The following is a 24,018-nucleotide window of genomic DNA, read 5'->3' on the forward strand; positions in this document are numbered from 1 at the left end:
GTTTGTTTGTCTCAACTGTGAGGAATGAGGGAAGATGATGGCACCTATTGGGTGCAGGCTGGGGATGCTGCGAGACAGAATGTACAAGATACACACTCACCGAATTATCAGGCCAAAAATGCTCGTACTTCCACGGTTAAGAAGCCCTGGCCAAAGATGAAGAAAAGTGCTTAGCACAGCTGATGGTGCCCAGCTATCAAAAGAGATAGTGTCTGAGGTCTTAAAGGCTTGAAGTTAAAAAAGCAGCCATCTAGCAGGGAAGCAACAAGCCCACATGGAAGAAGCACACCAGCCTATGCGATCATGAGGTGTCCACAGGATCAGGTAGCAGGCATCAGAAAACCCCAAACAAATAAACATATTGTTGAGAACAAGAGGGGTCGGAGGAGAGACCCCAAGCCCATCTGTAGACAATGGGGGATCCCTTCACAGAAGGGTGGCAAGGAAGGAATGCGTCAACCAAGGCGAATATAGAACCCACGGAACCCACAGTATTCCCCTGGTTCCGTAAGGCTTCTTCACCCCCAACTATCATGACCCCAATCCTGCCTTAGGCTGGAGCATGGACACAGGTACAGATAGATACGAGATCAGGTAGAGAGATGGAAGTAGCGATACCAGGAGGGTAGGCTCAAGGTGGGGAGGCGGGGGGAAGAAAGTACGGGAAAAAGGAGACAGCAGTCAGTGTAAGATATGCAAATAATAATAATTTATAATTTATCAAGGGATCACAAGGGTGGGAGGGGGAGGAAGGGAAAAAAGAGGCACTGATACTAAGGGTTCAATAGAAAGTAAATGTTTAGAAAATAATGATGGTGACATATGTAAAAACATGCGTGATACAACTGATATATGGATTGTTGCAAGAGCTGTAAGCACCCCAATAAAATGATCTTTAAAAGTTATTAGCATAATCCCTGGCACACAGCTATTTACATTTATGTTGGTTTCCTTTCCCACCCTCTCTCAGGCAACAGCAAGTGCTCATTAAGAAAGGGCTGTGCAGTTTTTGTTCATTCAACAAATATTTACTGAGTGCTTGTAGCAGCTACTTTGTAACCACCTGGTTCTGGGTCCATAAAATATACAGACTACAGGGTGAGGCGGATTCCAAACCTCAGAAATAATGTAGAATATTGTACCAGATTTTATATGAAAACGAGATCAAAGCAACGCATTTCTGTAGGAATGGTTAGCCCCCAATAATCGTCTTGATGATTTGGAGATAAATGTGAGGATGTAGTTTGGGAGGATGAGAATCGATCATGTGTTTGGTAAAAATGCATGAGAATACATGTAAAGTCAGCTAAGCTTTTTTTTTCTTGGATAATATTTTTATTGAAGGTAAGTATCCTTCTTCGCTCCGCTAAGAGTTCATGTGAGAGATATGCCGAAGTGAGCGAGGCGAATAGAAGGTCTCCTGCTGAAATACACCTGGCTTCACCGAGAAAGGCATGACCCACACCCAGGTGGGCAACTCCTGGTTTTGTTCAATGAGCACACACCTCCTGGAAGAGCACAGGGGGACAAGGGCTAGGGTTAGCCAGCCTCAGGCTGTCTTCCTGTGCTCGTGGGTGTATAATAGTGGGCAGACTGCAAGCCTTACGGGTCTTTGCTCTCTCTATTTAGGTGGGAAGCGTTATTGCAGTTAGATCTCAAAAGAGATTGTTGAAAGGGCCATAAACTATAATGCATGGAGCTCAACTAGCCACTAATCTGTGTTAGATATGATTTCTGAGATTAGATTACATTCACACAGCCTTAACAATCAATTATCTTTTCCTGCCAACTGGTCATTCATCAATGAATTTTTACCTTGCATTTTTTACAGCAAAGGCCATCGCTGCACTGCGAGTCTTGAGTCAAGGTGCATTTCTTACAACATTCTGCTCCTTCCAGGACACATTCCTAAGGAACATAAGCATTGTGAAAGCATCAGAAAATGGTATCATTTCCAAACGTACCAGCATAGCTTCTAAAATAAATTCATGACCTCACAAAAATAGGCTTTATTCTGCATATCCTTGAACATTTCAATGAACAACAAACAGTTCCTCTATGCATCTCACTATGCAGACTTGGGAATACCCTGGACTAACCACAAACATCATCTAAGCAACCAGAGACTTACCGTGGGCGTCCCACAGTCACACTCCTCTCCAGTTTCAATAAAGCCATTGCCGCACTCTGGGGGGTCCAGAAGCTGTGGGAAGTCAACCAAAAGGGGAGTAAAAGACGACGGAGAAGCCAATAGCAAAGCCTTTATAAATGACCTCAAGTGCCCTATCTACAAGAACTTCAAAAAGTTCATGGAAAAATGGTTGAAAGACAATGGAATTTTCCCATGAACAACTTTGAAGTCTTGTATGGAAACACACGTGCCAGCCATTCCAAAATGCATGTTAATTTTTCTAAACTGAGAAAAGTAGGTTTATAACAGAAGTGTCTCCTTCTGTTTCCCTTTCATGTTTAATCGTGTACGCACAGACAGCATACATGCCAATTAGGGTCAATCTAATCGCTGACTAAAACCAAGCCTTAGAACTGCCAACACTTTCATTTTGAACCAGAAGCAAGAGATTTAGAGACAGAACATCTAGAAGCGATTCTTGGTTCAATTGCTTATCTTGGTCAGCTCACCTTCTTGGATTCTGAGTGTTTACTAGCTAAGCAGGAATGATGGCCTTATTAGTTACCCTTCTACATCGCAGGATTGTTGTGGGTTCAGGTTCAACCACCTTTGTTAAGCCGTTAAAAAAAACTATTTCTTCTTGTGAAACTAGAGGGTTATTTCAGAAACAAAGAGGAAAGCATTACAGGAAATAAGAAGCCTGTTGATTTGGTTCAAATAAAATCCAGCTCCTTCTACTAACACAGCTTTGCAGATAACAGCACTCATCATTTGCCCAAATAAGGAAGCCATTATTAGGCTTCACATGAGAGTGCCTTTTAAGAGTCTTGGCCTTACTCTTTAAGGACCCGGACATTTTATTACCTTTTGATTATATGATGTAGTACGTAAAAGGCAAAAGCAGAAAACAGCTACTGTGTGCCAGCTACATACTATTCTTTCAGAAGTTAATCAATGCTTCTTTGTACACACACGCCCTTTAGTAACTAACTGAAGGGGATGAGCAAAGCAAAATAAAGACAACAACAACAGCAACAGAACCCTCTTGATTGTAATTCCACAGAAGAACCAGCTCATCTTTGGGTTCCATTTTCAGTTGAAATAATGATCATTATTGAGATAGCTTTGAAAGCCAAAGGGAAACTGATCCATATGAAAATACACTTATTCTCTGAGGCTGGGCTCAGAATCTACTTTGGTGAAAAGACTGGAATTACTATACAGTTAGAGCAGCAGTGATTCTATTTAAAACCCCCTTCTGTGGCTTTGAGAAAGCATGTCTACTTTTCAATGCAATAGGATAATATTTTCTAAATTTCACCGGAGTGAACAGAGACTGAAACTGGGTGATGACAAAGACAATGTCATATGTTTCTGATATATACACAAGCATGCAATCATTTACGTAATAAACCAGGAAAATGCATCCTACTTTATGTGCAAAATATAGAAGAAAGATATGCTTTCTAATCAGTAACCAGAGAAGGCTTTGCAAGTTCTTAGAGTCTCCGACAAAGTTTAAGAACAGAAAGGCTTTCTCCTTTGCTATTCGAACAAGACTTGGTTTTCATATCAAAAAGTACTTGTAATTCAAATCATGCATAATAGTAATATTGCTTATTCTGCAAGGCTGTGGTAGGTGAAGGAGGATATGCCCCCATTCTACCGGGAATCGCTGTGACCAGGTGTCCACAGGGGAAATCAATAGAAACGAAAAGCAAAATAAAAACATGTTTTCAAGCAAACTCTGAGTCATCATTTGTCTATATACAAATAAAATGGAAAATTTCCAGGAAGCAAATGCTCTGATCTCTATCTACTTTCCATTTTTATCAGTCAATACAGTCCAAAATGCCCAACATTATAGTGACTGAAATTGAGCTACTTGGCATATCAAAATGTGACACATAGGAAACATTCAAAAGCTGTTTTTTATAGGACCCAATAGTTGAAATTTTTTACTTAAAATACAATTTACCCCAACTATCACTGAATCCATTCCAACTCATAAGCAACACAATATATAATTTCTTAAACTTTAAATATTTAAGGAGACAGACTTTCACCTTTCTCCCATATAGTATTAGACTTACTACCATCGAGTCAATCCTGACTCACAGAGACCCTAGCAGACAGAGTAGAGCTGTCCCTGTGGGTTTCAGAGACTATTAATCGTCACGGGAGTGGAAAGCATCTTCTTTCCCCCACAGTGTGGCTGGTGGTTTCAAACTGCTTACCTTTCAGCTAGCTGCCCAACACATAGTCCACTATGGGACCAGGCTCTGTATAATACAATAGAGCAGCGGTTCTCAACCTGTGGGTCGCAACCCCTTTGACGGTCAAACGACCCTTTCACAGGGATCACCTGATTAATAACAGTAGCAAAATTATAGTCATGAAGTAGCAACGAAAATAATTTTATGGTTGGGGGGGTCACCACAACATGAGGAACTGTATTAAAGGGTAGTGGCACTAGGAAGGTTGAGAACCACTGTGGAGGGATTAATAACAAATGACAATGCTCACACATTTTACCTTAGAGGGTTTGTTGAAAAGGCAGGCACCACCTCCACTATTCAAGAAATCATGATACTCTTCAATATTACATTGGGTGAACTTCTTAGGAAGATAATAACTACAGAAGAAGAAAATCAATAGTTAAGCATAATGTTAATCTTCCTGGTATGTATGATTGTCTTCAAATTGTACCACACTAAAACTGCACATTTTATTAAAATTAAAGACTAAACCCATATTAGGTAGACTTTTACTAAGTCCATATAGTTTTATTCAATCTGGCTATTTATAAATTCTTCAATTGGTGAGTAATGGTGGTCATGGCTTGTTCACTATTTGCATACATATTCAAAGGAGGTACATACATACAGTTCCTGTAATTTAAACAAAGGAGAGTTAGGATCAATGTGTTTCCTAAGGAGTCTTTTATAAGTAATACAACTGGGTGGTAACACAAACTGAAGAGCATTCTCAAAACAGCTGATCTATAATTGTAAACTGTGCCAAGGCCATAAAAGTTTAAAAAAAGAGTCAGGAACTGCTTCAGACAGACCAACGAGACATAAAAACTAAATATGATACCTGAATCTGAGCCTTTGCTATAAATAACAATATTGACATAGTGAGCAAAACCTAGAATGAGACTTAAGTATTGAATGACTTTACTGGTTGTGTTGAGATTCTGTGGGAGATTGCCCTTAGATGTCAGACATACACCCTGAGGTGCTTGGGATGATGGGCACCAAGCTAGCACCTTACTCTCAAGTAATTCAGAGGCAAGAAGCCCATTATACTCTTGTTGAAACTTTTCTTCTAGTTTGAAATTGTTTCAAATTTTATAAAAATATATCCCTACCACTAAACAGCCTAATAGAAAAAGAAACTTGCATTAAGAAACTCACAAGGAAGAGAGGTGCCAGTCAGGGTGCAGCACAGCACCAACGAAACACACAACTTTCCTCTAGTTCTTAATGCTTCCCCACCACCACCCCCCGCCAACCACCACCATTATCATGACTCCAACTCTACCTTACAAATCCGGCTAGACCAGAGCATGTACACCGTACAGATAAGAGCTCACGACACAGGGAATGCAGGACAGATAAACCCCTCAGGACCAATAATGAGCGTAGTAATACCAGGAGGGTAGGGGGAAGGTGGGATAAGAAATGGAGAACTAATCATAATCATTGACATTAATAACACCCCACCCTCCCCAGGGATACAGGCAACAGAAAAGCGGCTACAGGGAGACAGCAGTCGGCATGAAAAAAATAATTATTTATAAATTATCAAGGGTTCATGAAGGAGGGAGGGAAAAAATGAGGAGCTGATACCAAAGGCTCAAGTAGAAGGAAAAGGTTTTGAAAATGATGGCAACATATGTACAAATTTACTTGACACAATTGATGGATGTATGGATTGTAATAAGAGCTGTAAAAGCCCCCAATAAAGTGATTTCTTAAAGAAACTCTCAAAATGAGATTATCCATACATAGCTCTAGTAATTCTACTTTTTAAGATTTTTCTTAAAGAAACAATTAGCTATGTTAACAAATACATATGAACAAACATCTCAGATGAACATAATTTACAACAGGAAAACATGACATTAATGTTCAAAAGTAAGAGAGCTGTTAACTAAACTGCTGTATATTAACAAAATAAAATACCACGTGCTTAGTAATAATCATGAGGTTAAGAAAATTTAAGCACTCATAAAATGTGATTATATCATGTGAAGTGAAAAATGTATAAACCTAAAGCAAACTTCCACCATCAAGATATCCCAATTAAAAAGCAAACAGAAAGAATAAATGCTAGAGAGGATGTGGAGAGGCTAGGACCCTCATCCATTGCTGGTGGGTCTGTAAATATGTAAAGCATTGTGGAAAGCGAGATGATGCCATCTCAAAAACCAACTAGACCTAGAAATTCCACCCCGCCCAGCAACCCCTCAGCTGAGGGTATACCTACAGTAGTAAGATGCTGAGTAAGAATGGACATGTGCGGTCCCATGTTCATCACGGCGCTCTTCACATTGGCAAGGAGCTGGGAACAGCCTAAAGACCCACCGTAGATAAATGAATAAAGAAGCGTTGGTCCATGCACACAATGGAATAGTATGCATGGCTAAAAAGCAATGATGACGTCATGACATGAATGGCCCTGGAAACCATTAGGCTGAGTGAAGTTAGTCAACGACAAAAGAAAAAATATTGTATGAGATCACTACTATAAGAATAAGAACCAAGTCAAAGACTTGCATCCAAAAGTGAGCCGGTTTTAGAAGTTACTAAGGAGGGGTACTGGCCAAGAGAAGGAAGATGAAACAAGAGTAGAGGGTTGACAGGTGCTAACTTGTGTTAAAGAGAGGGCAGAGAGAGGAGAGAAAATGGCAGGAGTGGATAGTAATAATATAGAGGGTGTTGATGAGTTGTATGCAGAGTAGCTAGCCTAAAATATAACACACACGCAAATGGATAAATCAATACATAGCCCGAATAATCCAAAATTTATAACAACAATAAGAATGGATTGAGAAAAAAACTATTTAAATACAGGTGTACACATATTTTAACATCAGCTATGGTTATCATTGAGCCCCTGGTGGCATACTGGGTTGGTTACGAGTTGAGCGTCTAACCTCAAGGTCAGCAGTTCAAAACCACCCATCACTCCCTGGGAGTGAGTCTACAGAATTGATTTGATATCAGTAAGTTTGAGTGAGACAGTTTTCATTGGGTGGTAAGAAAAGAGGCAGTAAACATTTCATTTCCTGTACTTTTCAAAATTGTCTTACATTGTTTTTAGTTTTTTTAAGAGAAAAGAAACAGTTACAATTAAAATGCCTGATTTATGTAGTCGATACCTCAGCCTGTAAGAACTATGTTCATTTATATGCCTCATTCTTTTCAAAACAATGATTAATGCTTTGTGAATCATGAATGGTATTCAAAACAATTAAACTAAAAACAAAACCAATTCACTTCCATCGAGTGGCTGCTGATCCGTAGCAACCCTGTAAGACCGGGTAGAAGTAGCGCTGAGTGTTCCCTGGACTAACTCTACACGAGCAAAGCCCGTCTTTCTCCTGTGTGGTGGCTAGTGGTTTCAAACTGCTCACCTTGTGGGGTTAGCAGCCCAACAGGTAACCACTGAGCCACCAGGACTCTTTAAAATGATTATTCATCCTTTTCATTCCAAACTCTCTACGTGAAGCTGCTCTAGTACAAATAGTCTGGAGTTTAAATTGTTTGAACTATTTTGTTTCTTTCCTTTCCCTTGCCTAACAGGCCATAACTTTGAGTGAGTGAGTGAGTGAGTGAGTGAGTGAGTGAGTGAGTCAGTCAGTCAGTCAGTCAGTCAGTCAGTCAGTGAGTGAGTCAGTGAGTGAGTGAATGAGAGTGAGTGAGTGAGTCAGTGAGTGAGTGAGTCAGTGAGTGAGTGAGTGAGTGAGTGAGTCAGTGAGTCAGTGAGTGAGTCAGTGAGTGAGTCAGTGAGTGAGTGAGTCAGTGAGTGAGTGAGTCAGTGAGTCAGTGAGTCAGTGAGTCAGTGAGTGAGTCAGTGAGTGAGACAGTGAGTGAGTGAGTCAGTGAGTCAGTGAGTCAGTGAGTGTATAGTTTCTTATATGGATTACCAGTATTTCCTTTTTCCTTTACAATGCCTGCACCCTGGCCAATGTTTTTGGTTTTTAAAAATCATTTTACTGGGGGCTCTTACAACTCTTATCAGAATCCATCCATCATCCATTATGTACACATGTTACCATCATCATATTCAAAACCTGGCCAGTGTTTTTACACCTTCCATTCTGATCCATCCATATGTCTTTGGCAAGTTGTGGACATTTTATATGGCATTTAGGCCTGAGAAGACTGTGTACAGCCAAAGTAAACAATAAATCAAATCTTAACCTCTTAACACTGGGCCCTTAGAAGTCAAACCCTGTTCAGGCTCCTGCCCACTGCACAAGTGCAAACTCACGCTGGTCTCCAGTTAGGGTTAGGGGAGTAGAAAGTCCCATCTTCCTCCCATATTATATCTTAGTGTCGCATTCAGAGGGAGACAAGAGCACAGCAGGGAAAAGAACAGTGAGTTATTTTCAAATAGAAATGACTTACCCAGTATCTCCCATTATACAGCCAGACCACGTGTCCTCACATTTACACTCCCCTAAAAGAAAAGGAAAAACAGGACTTTTTACCAAAGTATGTACAGATGCATTAAAGTATTTCCCAGGTTAAAAAAAATCTATACTTTGCTCTTTAATTACCTTTATTTAACTGTGATATCTGCTTCCTAATTTTCCTTATAATTATTTTATGTAATACAAAACAACCAAAATATACTTTGATCTTATCAAGATTATGTATGTTTTACTCAAATAGCATCTCCTGTTATTTTAAAGAGTGGCCATATTTCAAAAGTATTCACTCAGCATAGTTTAAATACAATGTAATTAGACAGCAATGTACTATTGAACTATACAGGAACTGATATCCATTTCATGGCCTGTTATCAAAGCTGTTGCAATTTCGGTTCATTTTTAAGTCTCTGCACTAAGGCTACTTCAAGAAAGCAGTATAATATAGTGGTGAAGCAGATTCAAATCAGAAAGAGCCTGGGTTTGAATCCTGAGTCTGTCCTCTCTGCACATCTTTTACTATCAACCAAAGCCTTTTAATCAAGCAACTAAACAAAAGAATCACATCCTTAGAAAGTATTTTATAGTCTAGTTGACATACAACTAAGCTATAGATGCATGGATTAAAACTTACCACTGGCTAACTTTGTTTTGTCTGAGATAATACCAATATTATGGGCCAAGGACTGGGCAAGTGTAACTGCCATTAAATCGGTTTTCCCAAACTGAAAAACAAAAATAAAATACATGTAAGAGAAAGGTGGGTTTTTCTGCCCTTCCTCCCCCCACCCCCATTGGTCCAAAGAAAATGTCACAATATAATTTAAAGTATTTGTTTCTAAGCATTTTCTTTAGAAGAGGCTAAGCACACAGTAATAAATGCATCTGGGTTTGTTGGGTCATAGTGGGAAGACTAGAAGTCAGGGTATCATCTACTTTGGGGTTTGGAAACTATTTGTGAAGGCAAATTTTACCCGTGACATTCAAGAAAAACTTAATACTTATGTATAATTAAGTCAAAGTCCTGCTGATAAAACTAAATAAAAATGAATATCTGAATTAACTGGAACTTTTTCATCTGTGTGCTTCCTTATACTCTTGAAATTTCTCCAAAAATCAAATAGGATGAGGTAGCAGCAAAATTCAATGATGCTACTTGGCCAATAGAAACTTGAAAAGAACAGGGATTTTTTTTTTTTCAAAACAGAGTCTCCCAAAGATTCCAATTATTTTACTTTCGATCCACTTTGGAAGGCTTGCTGTCTTTAGTGAGTACATTCTAGGATTAGAAGGAAACCCTAAAGCTAGTATATTTTCTCTTTCCAAATGTAGTAAGTACTGAGAAAGAAAGAAAAGTTACTGTCGGGTTGTTATGCTTCAGGGAATTCCCATATATACTTGAATATAAGCCGACCTGAATATCAGCCGAGGCACCTAAGTTTACCACAAAAACTACATTAAAAATGTGCAGAAAAACTCAGCTTATACATGAGTATATACGGTATTCAATTCTCTAAGAATCAGTAAAAGTGATAAATAAGGGCTTATTTACAATGAATGTAAAAATAAAAACTCTGTCTTTTATGGAAATTATTTTAAATAGAGCATGAGCAGACTTATCAGACTTTATCTTCCATTATTTCCCTATTTTGTCCTCTAATCATTTAGGGTAATCATATTGATTGTTATTAAAAGCCATCTAACATCTGGAGCATGTAGAACACCAAGAACGTATTTCTTAAAGATTAGGAAAGCATTTCCAGCCATCATACCACTGTGGATTGTACAGATGTTCACACCTACTTCATTCACGCCTCCTCCTTTCAGCAATGAGCAAATCCCACCAATATAAGCTGCCCCGCTCCGGCTACTCTCAAATTGACTCCCCCTTTTAGAAAAGGAAATGAAAAAATGCTTACTGCTCACAGTACAAACATCATAGCACCGCTCATGATTAGTTTATTTGCTTATTTACTACATTTACGTACATATCACAGATCAAATGTCTACTCTGTATGCTCCTGACTTAAAGGAGGAATGTTAAACTGTCTACACACATACATAAAGAGAAAGAGTTGTGAGATGTTTCCCCACATAAGCAATAAGTGTCTTAAATAGAAGCAGACCTACTAAAATAGAAACACTGATATGACACACTCTCAAAGGATGCAATCTCACATCTGAGCCATTTCTGCCACGTATGGGTAGCTTGAATCTCACAATGAGAAAATATCACCAGACATGATCGCAAAGAGCAACATCCTACAAAATAACTGCCCTTTGTTCTTCACGTACGTTAAATGCAGACTAGAAAAAGGAAGGCCGAGGTAACTTTTCAGATGAAAGGAGACTAAAGAGAGGTGACAGTTAACTGAGATGGAGGCTCTGGATTGGATCCTGGATGGAGGAGTGGGGGAGGAGCTAGAGGAATAGCTAGACATTTGATTAGAAAAAAATATGGTATTGGTGTTTAATTTTCTGGTTTTAATAACTGTACTGTGGTTATATATGGAACACTCACTGGTGATGAAGTGGTTGCTCATTGGGCCACTAACTACAAGGTCAGTAGTTCACAACTACCAGCAGCTCCTTGGGAGAAAAACAGAGCTTTTTACTCCTGTAATGAGTTGCAGTCTCAGAAACTTACAGGGGCAGTTCTATCAACTCGGCAGTGAGGTGAGGTAAGGTGGTTACATAAGAGTGTTCTTAATCTTAGGAAATACAAGTATGTCTCCAACTAACACCCAGATGGAAAAAAAAGTAGTTAGTTGGATAGATGGATAGGTGGATGGATGGACGGATGGAGAGTGAGTGGGTGAAAAGCACGGACGGAAAAAGAGGTGAGAGAATGAAGGAACAAAAAGGACAAAATATAGCCAATTGATGAGTGTGGGTAAAGCATATATTATATCCCTGTAGCATTCATGCCAATTTTCTATAAATTTGGAATTATAGAAAAATACAAAGTTAACAAATACTGTCTTTTGCTTCCATTAAAACATTTTCAACATTTCTGACTTAGACAAAAGCTTTTGAAATCTACTATAGGAAGCTTTCTATTACATCAAATATGTATGAATTACCCAAAAATGAAAACAAAAATGAAAGAGAAACATAAATAAATAAATACCAGTAATACTAAGTTGTCACTTTAGAACCAAAACAAAGGGTATGTTAACATTTAAAACACGGTAGCTTTAAGGAATAAAATGAATGTGCTCTTTTGAGAATTGGCAGTATTTTTACTTTGCAAATGCTCTGATGAACTCTCCTAAAGTGTAAACCAAGTTTTCATGCAATAGCACACCTTAACATTAAACCTCTTTAATATTTTCTTGACAATTTCAAACAATTTATCGTTATAAATGTCTTCCAAACATATTTGCCATGTCAAATCCTAACTGCAGCAGGGCAAGTTACATCGCATTCACAGGGAATAGAACATTCAACATGCAATCAAAGAAATAACAAATCATTAAAAGAGTTACGTACGAAAAAAGGTGAACTGCATCACTTTTCTCTTTGATAAAATCCCTCCTGTATTTCATAAACTCACGTAGGGTGATCAATGGATTTTCAGATATGACGAACTTGTTGTCAGTTGCCCAGGTCTCCATGGCAACCAATACTATCCTTGTCCTAAGTTGGTCTTTATATATCTAGTATATTAACAAAATGAACACACCAGCTGTATACGAGGTAAAAAATCCAGTGATTTGTGAACAGAAATAACAAAGTTCCTTTCTTTTATGGAACTTGGGATCTAATTAAAGGTAAGACATTCAATTATTTTTTTATATAAATCGTTTTATGGGAGGCTCATATAACTCTTAACCCAATCCATACATCCATCCATGTGTCAAGCACGTTAGTACATTTGTTGCCATTATCATTCCAGAAATTCAATTATTCTTAAGGGAGACCATTTTTTCTCTAACTTACATTCCCTTTGCTCAACAATAAAGAGTTAAATTATTCACCAAGTAACTCCACAAATAGACACTAAATAGGACAAAAGATCTTGTATCGGCAAATCTGGCGCTCTTACTCCAGGATCCAGGCGCCGGAGTCCATTTTCAGGCACCCTAGACAAAGAACGCGTGTGCTCTTGACTTCTCCTAGCAAAGACTGAACAATGAAGCATCTCCAAGGAAATAATGACTTAAATTCTTGTAAGGAAACAATGAATTGCATACTGACTGCCCTGAGTAATATCCACAGGCAGTGTGTTGTCAAGGAGCTGGGAGCAAGGGGATTCCTTATATCGTGGCGCACATTGGGGCCTCTTTCCTGGAGGACAGAGCTGGGGTGCTCCTCTATTGTCAGAAGTCTACAAAGCCATCTGCGCTAGAGGCTGTGGTTCATCGCTGACTTCTCCCTGTGATCAACACAGGAAGGTATTCCAGCCAGAAATCTGTGGGTGACTTCGACCATTTCCTTTCATCACCTTGCCGGTCAGAGATCTAAGTCAATAAAGCCCACTGCAAGGTGACTCGGGACTTACAAGAGCATCTTGGCTAAGGTGGAATTCAGAGCAGCGGAAGTCTAAGATCTATATCCTCGGTGATACCAAGGTCTAACCCTTTTCATTATGGGGAGAATGAATCACGTTGATACTTACTAAATCAGCCATGTTCACCACAGATTTTGCATAGGTATTTGTATGTACAACTGACAGCCGATGCTTTTTAAACTGAAAGGAAAGGAAACCAAGTGAAGTGCTTCCAAAGACATCAGGAGATAAACTTCACAGCAAAGAAAATATGGTTACGTCGAAATATCCCTAAGGCTTTCTTTGGAAGTGCTAAGATGTGAGACCTACTGCTTTATAGGTGATGTCACCTGAGGCAAGGTCTCAATTTACTCAATTTACTCATTAATCATACATAAATAAATGACATTTTTTCCTTCAAGTGAATCAAAGTATATAAAAATGCATCTTACATCTGAAATGAAATAAAATTGATTGAGGTACACCACATAACAGACTTACTTAAATTTGTAGTTACAAGAGAGAATTCTGTGCTGGGAATCTAATCACACTGAGTGCGACACGTCCATGAATTGAACACAGAGACTCCAGGTCAAAATAATTAACTCAGTAAGAAGAAGGGAGTTTGGCAGGTTTTTATCCTACGAATCTTTACAGCTTGGCTCTATGAGAAGACCATATGGTTTTCAGTGAGGCAAGACAGAAACAAAAATGTCTGCTTTTCTCAGGATAGAGCTGTACACGGTAAACCAAGGCATTACATTATTACTGTTCCACTTCCCTTTAATATAAGTGAACAGTTCTGTATTTTAAACCTTATCAGTTTAGAAAGATTCAAATATTAATATCTATATTAACCCCACAAGGCCCCAAAGTTTTTTAACTTCACAAATTATCCCTAGTTTGTTGTGTTGTTGTTGTTTTTTCAAAAGAGAATGGACAGTGTGTTTATTCTGATACCAGGCTGAGAACAGGCCATCCCTAGTTATTTTAGACCGTGGCTTACACAAATACCTCTCCAGGACACAACTTGGCAGGTCCCTGGTTTCTTCTTACCATATTTCTGAACGTCTTACCATATTTGTATCCTATGAATCTTTACAGCTTGACCCTATGAGAAAACCATATGGCTTTCAGCAAGGCAAGCCAGAAACAAAACTGTAAAAAACTATGAAATCCTACCATGAGATGATCATTGACAATCATTAGTTCAATATATTTGGTTTCCTCCTCTACGTTGCGAGGATGTCGGCGAAGCTGCAATGTAATAGAAAAAGCAGCGCCTAAATGAGCCTTCGACACTTGACTGAGAAAGGTAACGTGAACAAGGAACTCGTTTCCTCCTTTACCCTCCTTTCAGCGAATACGTTTTCACATTTCATCAATTTACTTAGTTTTTTAGTACATAATACATAATGCACTGGCTTCAAAAATTTTAGAAATTGTAAGGAAGGTCAGGATCCAAGTCTTCTTCTCTCCTCCATCCCCAGCCTACCTCATTTCTACTCTTTGCCCACAATTGCGTATACCACTGTTACTGGTTTTACATTTATGTGAAATAAACCAAATATGACTACATATTTTATTTCTACTTCCATTTATTTCACTTTTCATTTAACTCTATTCTGAAGATAATTAACACATTAAAAGCATCCTTTTTGGTTTAATTTAAGCTCCTGCGGATCTGAGAGGCTAGAGGGAGCAGATTGATTGGCATATTGAATCTGTCCTCTCCCTCTTGGGAGACACCATCCCAGGAATTTTCCAAAAGAAACAGAGCTTTACTTGCCTTAAAAGCTTCTAGGCTGCCTTTGCCACACTTATAACACATTTTCCCACCTTCAAAATCATGACTATTAGTCAGTAACCACCGTGGCAGCCATCTTTGTGCTCTATGGTTAGTTCCTAACTAACTCAGTCTTCAGCGAGATCTATAACTGAACCTTTTCTTTCATGCCATGCTTCAACACACATGCAGCAGATTTTTTTCCCCTTGTCTTTGGGCCATTTTTATGGTAAGGGTATGCAATCAAACTTAAATCAATATTTAAATACTTATGTTGAATATGCTGTATTCAGACAAATTAAAAATTGCTGCCACTTGGATGTGCCTCACTAATTGCATTTTCAAACTTAAAAATATCTATTTTTTAGTTGACAGAGAATGAGAAGAAATTAGTGCTGATACTGAACTGTACCCAGAGACACAAGTCTTCTTTCTGCTTAAACAGTGTCTGTCTTTAGATTACTGAGAAGGAGCTCTGGCGGTATAGTGGTTATGCACTGGTTGACTGAACAAAAGATCAGCAACTCAAATCCATGAGCTGCTTCGAGGGAGAGAGACAAGGGGTTCTACTCCCGTGAAAAGTTTGTCTTGTAGGGTCACTCTGAGTCAGAGATGACTTGGTGGCAGTGAGTTTGGTTTAGATTGTTGATTGAGATTGATATGATTGGCTTTGGTCTTTGTAGAAGGGACTTGAGGTGTACTCATTAATAGAGTAAAATTTCCAACATCTCAACGTTTTTAAAACGTCAGAGCATTGTCCTATTAGCAGGCAAATTCATGGCACCTTATCTCCAGTGAACCACGGCTTTCTCAGACAGGGAAATCAAAGGCTTCCTTAGGAAATGACTTAATGTTCCCCATGTTTATGAAGAGCTAGAGGCATGTGTTAAAAGAAGTCATCCTGCTCTCACAGTTTAAATTCATGAACTTAAGGAGGATTTCAAGTTGGATTCTGACGATGAATTTCTTAAAGCAGCACTGTTTCTGTCTAAACCATGTACCAGCTCAGATTCTGGCAAGTCATTTTCACATTTCAGAACTATCATTTTCCTTCCCATGAAAAAGGTGGAGGATCAGTACCTACTGCACGGGCTAAAGTGCTACAAAACACTGGACCTTCATAAAGCTGCGTACTAGTCTGATATCCTAGATTCCAAAGAGTTCTGTTGAGACAGACACATTTTATGGCTCAAAAACCTCATGGACTCATTTAAGGATGGTATCTTTATCAGAATTAAGGATGGTATCTTTATCAGAATACATACCAGGCAAGTAGACTCTACGATATACACTGGCAAGGAAAGAGACCCATGATAGAAAAACCCTGAGATACGCTGAGCCATGGCTCTACAGTGCCCCTACAGGACAAAGAAGCTTATCGCCACCACTATCTTGGACACTTTCCAGTCTCTGAGACAGCATGGCCTCACATCCACTGCTTCCACAGAAATGTCCCTATTGTTTTCCCCTCCCTGAAAAATGCCTGAACGAACATGTACTCTCTCATAGAGAGTTAATGTAAATTTCAATGACTAGCATTGCCAAATGTTTTAAAACATCACAAATTATACCTGTAGGCACATACCTGCCTTTTAATCCTTTTTGATCTTGGCATCAAAATAAATTTTGGTGAAGTGATATTTACTTGTTGGAATTCTAAGAGAAAATTTAAAAAATGTAATTTGAGTTAGTGTATTTGCCATCCTTCTTTATTTTTCTTTTTTTAAATCATTTTATTGGGGGCTCGTACAATTCTTATCACAATTCATACATACATCCATTGTGTCAAGATCATATATACATTTGCTGTCATCATTCTCAAAACATTTGCCTTCTACTTGAGCCCTTAACATTGGCTGCGCATTTCCCCCTCCCTCCCTACTCCCCCCTGCCTCATGAACCCTTCATCATTCATAAATTATTATTATTTTGTCATATGCTACACTGTCTGACGTCTCCCCCGCCCTCTTCTCTGCTGTCCATCCCTCAGGGAGGCGGTTATACATAGATTCTTGAAATTGGTTCCCCCTTTCTACCCCACATTCTCTCTACCCTCCAGGCATTGCCACTCTCACCACTGGTCCTGAAGGAGTCATCTGTCCTGGATTCCCTGTGTTTCCAGTTGCTATCTGTACCAATGTACATCCTCTGGTCTAGCCAGATTTGTAAGGTAGAATTGGGATCATGACAGTGGGGGTGGGGGGAGAAAGCATTTAAGAACTAGAGGAAAGTTATATGTTTCATCGTTGCTACACTGCACCCTGACTGGCTCATCTCCTCCCCACAACCCTTCAATAAGGGGTTGTCCGGTTGGCTACCGATGGCCTTTGAGTCTCCACTCTACACTCACCCACATTTACAATGATATGATTTTTTGTTCCTTGATGCTTGATACCTGATCCCTTCAACAGCTCGGGGTCACACAGGCTGGTGTGTTTCTTCCATGTGGGATTTGTTGCTTCTGAACTAGATGGCCACTTGTTTATCTTCAAGCCTTTAAGACCCCAGATGCTATATCTTTTGACAGTCGGGCACCATTAGCATTCTTCACCACATTTGCTTATGCACACATTTGTCTTCAGTGATCGTACCAGGAAGGTGGGCACCCACTGATATGATTTTTAGTTTTTGATGTCAGATAACTGGTCCCTTCTACACCTTGTTGTCAGATAGGCTGGTGTGCTTTTTCCATGTGGGTTTTGTTGCTTCTCAGCTAGATGGCCGCTTGTTTATTTTCAAGCCTTTAAGACCCCAGATGCTATATCTTTTGATAGCCGGGCACCGTCAGCCTTTTTCACCACATTTGCTTATGCACACATTTTTCTTCAGTAATCGTGTCAGGAAGGTGTGCATCCTGGAATGTCAATTTAATAGAACAACATGTTCTTGCATTGAGTAAATGCTTGAGTAGAGGCCCAATGTTCATCTGCTGCCAGCCTTCTCTAATATAAGACTATAAGCTTTTTACTAGCCTTCTCCCTTTTGATGAATATTATGTTATACCAAATTGTACTTAATGATAACAGAACAATAATCTAAGTAGTTGGGTTCAAATTAATATTACATGCTATTAATAAATAAAGTTCACAAAAGCATCAAACATCATTTCCCCTTTTTATCTCAAAATGTTTCCGTCATCTCTCTTTCATCATGATCTGCATCAGAACTCTCTAAAATAGCCAACTTGACCTGTAATTCCACTACTGATCTTATAGAAGCAGCAAAATAAATAAGAGAAATGATAAACAAGTAAAATCAATAACCACATGCTTATCAGATAATAGAATTTTCATAAGGCACTGAGATGTTGATTTAATGTCCCCCCAATTAATTCACATTCTTCTTAACTAATAAGCAAATTTTCTCAGGGTTTGTTTGTTCTTATTACTGAGAATTCCTTCTAACTTGAAGATCAGAGTTATATATCAGTTGGTTATGTATACAGGTTCATCTTTGAATATTAGATGAGAAGATCTATAAAGAGAGATCTCCCTACAATGTATCACTCTGTATGGTGTAGACTTCCTAAAATTTTGATACTTGGCTGACTGACCAAAATGGACTCAATGTGAGGCTTATAATGTGAGCAATGGCATATAATAACAACAGCAATCTTTATCATTGTGATAGTTAAAGTTATGGGTCGATTGGCTAGGCCACAATTCTCTGTGGGTTTGGCTGTTGAGACCTAGTAGTCCTCCGTGATGAGATGCCCGTGAACGTGTGACCCATTTCCAATATAAACACACTGGAAACACTTGCTTTGTACTGGGTCTGTGAAATTGGCTCATCAACCTCTAATTTGAACTTGAGCCAACAGCCTGAAATATTGCCTGCCAATCCTGGGAGTCATCAGCAACCTGCCATCTTACCTGCTGATCTTGGATTCATTCGCCTCTGCGGCCACAACCTGCCAACTTTAAGTTCATTTGTATCTATAGCCAGAAATCTGTTGTCTTCCTGCCCATCTTGGTTTCATCAGCCTTATGGCTCCACAAGTCAGAGATGCCTCTATCTGACCCATCTACTTGGAATTTACCTCTCTGTAATTGTGTGATCCATTTGATAGATGTAAACACCTCTCTATAGACATACATATAAAAACTTCACTGGTTTTACTTCTACAAAGAACCCAACCTAAGACATTTAGTGCCGGGAAACGGGTGCTTCCTGGAGACATTCAACAGTGTCTGAGAAGGCATCTCTTTGCTAGAGGCAAAGTGCCCGACAATGCCCCAAGTGGTATATTAAGAGGCACAGTTAGGTTAATCTCATCAAAAGTGAGTGGAAGGGATACTGGCTGTATTGATAATGTATTCGCAGACAAAGATGGAGCAATCAATGCAAATAAGAGGGGTGGTGTTGTAGGCTGGAATTTAGAGGGTATAAATTCCCATTTTTCTGATTATCTGACCATATGTCCCCATGTCAAGTTTCAAGGTCCCATTTCTTCCCAATCAACGGTCTCACTTTAACACCATTAAAGGTTGGGAATTCAGTTAGTGCTGTAATTCAGGCACTCTTAAAATAAAACTCTTCGCTTGGATTTCAGCAACATCGATTCTGTTATTAATAAATAAGGCTTTCTTTCGGGCACAAGTTTAAACTTTGAGGTCTTTTATGCAGTGCTTAAGCCCTGACTCTGAAGCCCTAAAAGAATCCCTTTCTTTAATTACTTATCTGTTAAAAATGGGATCCACCAACTAGTTTCTCCACAGTCTCATCCTGACAAAATTGCAGAAGTATCACACAATCTACTAGGGACCGTCCTTTCAAAGAATACTTGATCTACTGATGGTGATATTTTACTCATTAATATTGCCACCACATAGCATAGATTAGCAGCACTCTCTTAACGAATGGAGGCAGAGTTATCATGCCTTTAAAACTACTCAGCCTTGGGATCCATTTAGAAAAATTACCCTTATAGTTTTGTTCCTCCAGAACCACCTTTGGTACCAAATGGTTTATAGATAGTTTGGCATAAGGCCCCGTACCCCCACCCCTCCTTACCCCTTTGAAAGTGGACAGCAGCACTCCAGCCCCTTCTCTAACCAGTGCATTTGCTGTTCCATTTTCTTGGATGGAGAAATGACCCAGTGTATGACTATATACTGATCCGTGGGTTGTGACTAATGGTTTGGCTGGATGGTCAGGGACTTGCAAAGAGCATAACTGGAAAACTGGTTACAAGGAGGTGTTGGGAAAAGGTATATGAGGAAGAAGTATTACGAACTCCTCTGGATGGGTCAAAAAAGTGAAGAGATTTAACGTGTCTCATGAGCATTCTACCAAAAAGTTACCTCTGCATGGTAACAATCAAGTGGTTTAGACCACGTGTTCCCCAGAAACCAGCCCCCCTCTCTCTGCAGCCACTCCCGCCATTGTACAAGGGGCTCAGAAACAAAGTGGCCATGCTGGCAGGGTTGGAGGTCATGGGCTCAACAATACAGACTTACCCAGGCTGCGACTGCTGGGTGTCACATCTGCCAGCAACAGAGACCAACACTGTGTTCCCACTATAGGAACAGTCCCCAGGGAGATCAGCCAGTAACCTGTGGCAGGTTGATCATGTTGGACATTCCCATCATGGAAAGGGCAGCGGGTTTGGGTGTGCCTCCCCCCTTACTGGAATAGACATGTTTTCTGGATACAAATGTGCTTTCCCTGCCTCACAGAATGCCTTACCCAGTAGCGCATTACTCCACACAACACTGCCTCAGATGAAGAGACGCATTCACAACAAGTGAAGTGTGGCAATGGGCTTGTGACATGGAATTTACTAGTCTTACCCTGTTCTCCATAATCCTGACGCTAGGGGTCAGAATCTTGCAGAATCAGGGTACTGTTCCCTAGGTAGCTGTATATACACTAAACCAGCATCCAATATACAGTGCTGATTCTGATTCTCCAATAGCTAGAAATTATCAGTCTTGGAACCAAATGGCAGAAATGAGAGTAACATCACTCTATTTCTCCTAGTGACTCATTCGCAACGTTTTTGCTTCCTATCCCTTCAACCTTATGCTCTTCTGGTCTGGCAGGGGTGGGTGTGGGGTGGAAGGTTGTCTTTGTTCCAAAGGAAATATTCCTACCTGGGGGGATAACACTAATTCCACTGAACTGTAAGTTAATGTATTGAATGGTGTGATTTATCCTGATTATCAAGGGGAATTGGATTGAAACTATGTAATATAGATAAAGAATATTTCTAGAATCCAGGAGATTTCTTAGGACATCTTTTAGTGTTATTATGCCTTGTAATGTCAAAGGTAAACTATAGCAACTCAATTCTGACATGACTACTAATGGCCCTGATCCTTTAGGACTTAAGGTTTGGACCACCTTATTAGGCAAATAACCATATCCAGCTGAGGTGTTTGCTTAGTACAAAGGGAATACATACTGGACGGTAGAAGAATGCAATCCTAAATACCAGCAATAGGCATGTGATTAGTTAAAGAAAGAAAGATTGTAATTATTGTATGCATCAAGTATTTTTGGTTGTTCACTTTATAAAATATAACATATACATGTGTAAATAATCTGTTTTATATGTCAATTATATCATGCTAGACAAAAATATGATTTTATAATTGCTTTTATCGACAGATCGTATGGTTTAAGATGTGACCAGATGACACATTGGCAAGGGGTGGACTGTGTTAACTAAGGTTTTGTGTCAACTTGGCTGGTCAGGGTTCTCAATGGTTTGGCATTTAAGACCTAGTAATAATACTCAATAATGAGATCACCTCAAGGGTGTAGCCTATTTCCAAATTAAGAAAACACTATGAAAAACTTGCTTGTGTTTTGCTGGATCTGAATCCTGAAATAGTTCGTTGATCTCTGACTCTTTGAATTTGAGTCAATACCCTGAAATGTTGCCTGCCAGTCCTGGGAGTCATCAGAAGCGTTCCATCTTACCTGCTTACTTTGAATTTATTTGCCTCTTCTCATGAATACACACAATATTCACCAAGAACAATTATGTCCACAGCAATATATAATCCATGAGCAAGCCTCAGTAACATGAATTGAAATGATATAATGAAATGATTAAGCATTCAGTTTCTAACAGAAAGGTTAGTAATTCAAACCCACCAGCAGCTGTGCTAGAAAGAAGACGTGATCTTTTTGTATTAAGAATGTTGTTGTTGTTAGGTGCCACTGGGTTGGTAACTACTCATAGCAACCCTATTTCAAACCGCTGACCTTGCAGTTAGCAACCCAACACACAATCCGCTTCGCCATGAGAGCCAGCCCATAGACACTCCTAAAATAGTGCACTTAAGATTTGTGTACTTTGTGGTATATCATATTTTTAAATTGAGTGTTAAGAAAGAGATCCTCAGGCAATAATTAAGTCAATGTGTCTTCCTACAAGCACTAGTCCTAAGAGATTTGCACTGATCATCTGTCTGTCTCAGAGGAATATACAGTGTAAAGCAACATAAAATTCTGATAACCCCTGAAAGAGAATACAGTTCAATCTTATTACATCTAAAATAAATAATTGTGCTTCTGAGGTATTTCATAAAATTATACTCCAATTTTTATTTTCAATTTCGGATTTTCTTCTCATTTATTGCAGTAAACCTCAGCATCTTGGAAGACAAATGTCACTCTGACAAGCATTACAAACAGGCCAAATTCTCATGCGAAAAGAAAACTGAGGCAGAGCTGACTTTTTAAACTAAGACTCTCTTTAAAACCATTATCAATAACCTCAGAATTTCCCACACTCCCAGAGTCTCTATGGAAAAGGAATCTAAACAAAGATAAAAAAATTAAATAAGGCGTGTGCGATAGACACCTAAAATCACATCCTTAGAGGGAAACTTAATTCCTTTAAATATTAATTGGTTTTTATTGTTTCCAGTAATACCTATTAAATTGTAGTTTTATTGTCAGGCAGCAAGTCCTGACTTATTTTCATCCCATATTTTGGATCTGGAGAGTTTCATACGGTAATTGAAGACGCCGTCTCGAGAGTCAGTGTAAAGAATGTGCATCTATGTGCGCATTGCTGATTTCTGAGATGACTTCTACAATAAGATTTTCTACCCCCTTTATTACAGAAGAGAAGAGTATTATTTCCCTTTATACGGATTACAGTAGGCCAAAGAGTCAATAACTTATTTCACAGACTAAGGGATATTAGAGAACATTTCTTTTCCATTGAAGAGACCATGTAACCTTGTAAGTGGATTTTCTTAAGCAGCAGTTTATGAATGGCATGCTCTCAGACTTGCTCCAATTAGCTGTTAATTTTCCATCTTCCATGTTTCCCTCTCCCAGGGTATAGTCTCTTGGGACCACAAACCAAACTCCCACTCTGCTCCTTGCTACATGTGGGATCTAAGACAAGCTCACTGAACCTCTGTCTTTCATCTGTAATGTGGGAATAATAATATTGATCTCAAAGGCTTGTTGCAAAAACTAAAATTAGATTTAAGTGTTCAGAGCCATTGTTTTTTCACTAAGAAATGCTCTAACACTATTGCTCCTTTAGTGCTTTACTTTGGAAGACAGGGGTGGTTCGGTGGTAGAATTCTTCCATGTGGGAGTTCAAGCACTGTCTGTCCGTGGAAGGTTGCATTCTGCTACGATGCTGAACGGGTTTCAGCAGAGCTTCTAGACTAACAAGTACGAGGAAGTAAGGACTAGTCATCTAATTCTGAAAACCATCCAGTGAAAATCCTGTAGATCACAAGGGTCCTACCTCATTGTCAACCACTAGGAAGCAGGGCCAACTTGACGACAGCCAACAATGACAATGACCTTGCTTTGAGACTTATAATCCTAAGTATTTTTTCACTGTACTCACTTTCCAAGCCCATTCATGATTAACACAAGGTCGTTTGTATTTTATGTCTCCCCTGAATTCTATTAGAAGTCATAAGCTAACAGTTGTCTACATCTAGATTACTATTAAAGTTGGG

At 39.2% G+C, this 24,018-nt stretch overlaps 1 protein-coding gene across 13 annotated transcripts in view; it reads right to left on the reverse strand.

Moving 5' to 3' along the window:
* ADAM22 (ADAM metallopeptidase domain 22) overlaps positions 1-24,018 on the reverse strand; it is a 269,416-nt gene that overhangs the window by 50,681 nt on the left and 194,717 nt on the right. For 12 of the 13 annotated variants that reach the window (XM_075557629.1, XM_075557630.1, XM_075557625.1 and 9 more), the window contains 10 exons: positions 16,659-16,729; positions 14,470-14,544; positions 13,417-13,488; positions 12,288-12,454; positions 10,599-10,683; positions 9,430-9,520; positions 8,773-8,824; positions 4,667-4,766; positions 2,132-2,203; positions 1,816-1,908 (listed from right to left, as the gene is read on the reverse strand). In XM_075557629.1, the coding sequence (XP_075413744.1) occupies positions 1,816-1,908; positions 2,132-2,203; positions 4,667-4,766; positions 8,773-8,824; positions 9,430-9,520; positions 10,599-10,683; positions 12,288-12,454; positions 13,417-13,488; positions 14,470-14,544; positions 16,659-16,729 (878 nt within the window). The remainder of the gene's footprint in view (positions 1-1,815; positions 1,909-2,131; positions 2,204-4,666; positions 4,767-8,772; positions 8,825-9,429; positions 9,521-10,598; positions 10,684-12,287; positions 12,455-13,416; positions 13,489-14,469; positions 14,545-16,658; positions 16,730-24,018) is intronic. The other variant, XM_075557631.1, reaches the window with a different exon arrangement.

Source organism: Tenrec ecaudatus, chromosome 9 (assembly GCF_050624435.1).
Source record: "Tenrec ecaudatus isolate mTenEca1 chromosome 9, mTenEca1.hap1, whole genome shotgun sequence".
Taxonomy (NCBI): domain Eukaryota; kingdom Metazoa; phylum Chordata; class Mammalia; order Afrosoricida; family Tenrecidae; genus Tenrec; species Tenrec ecaudatus.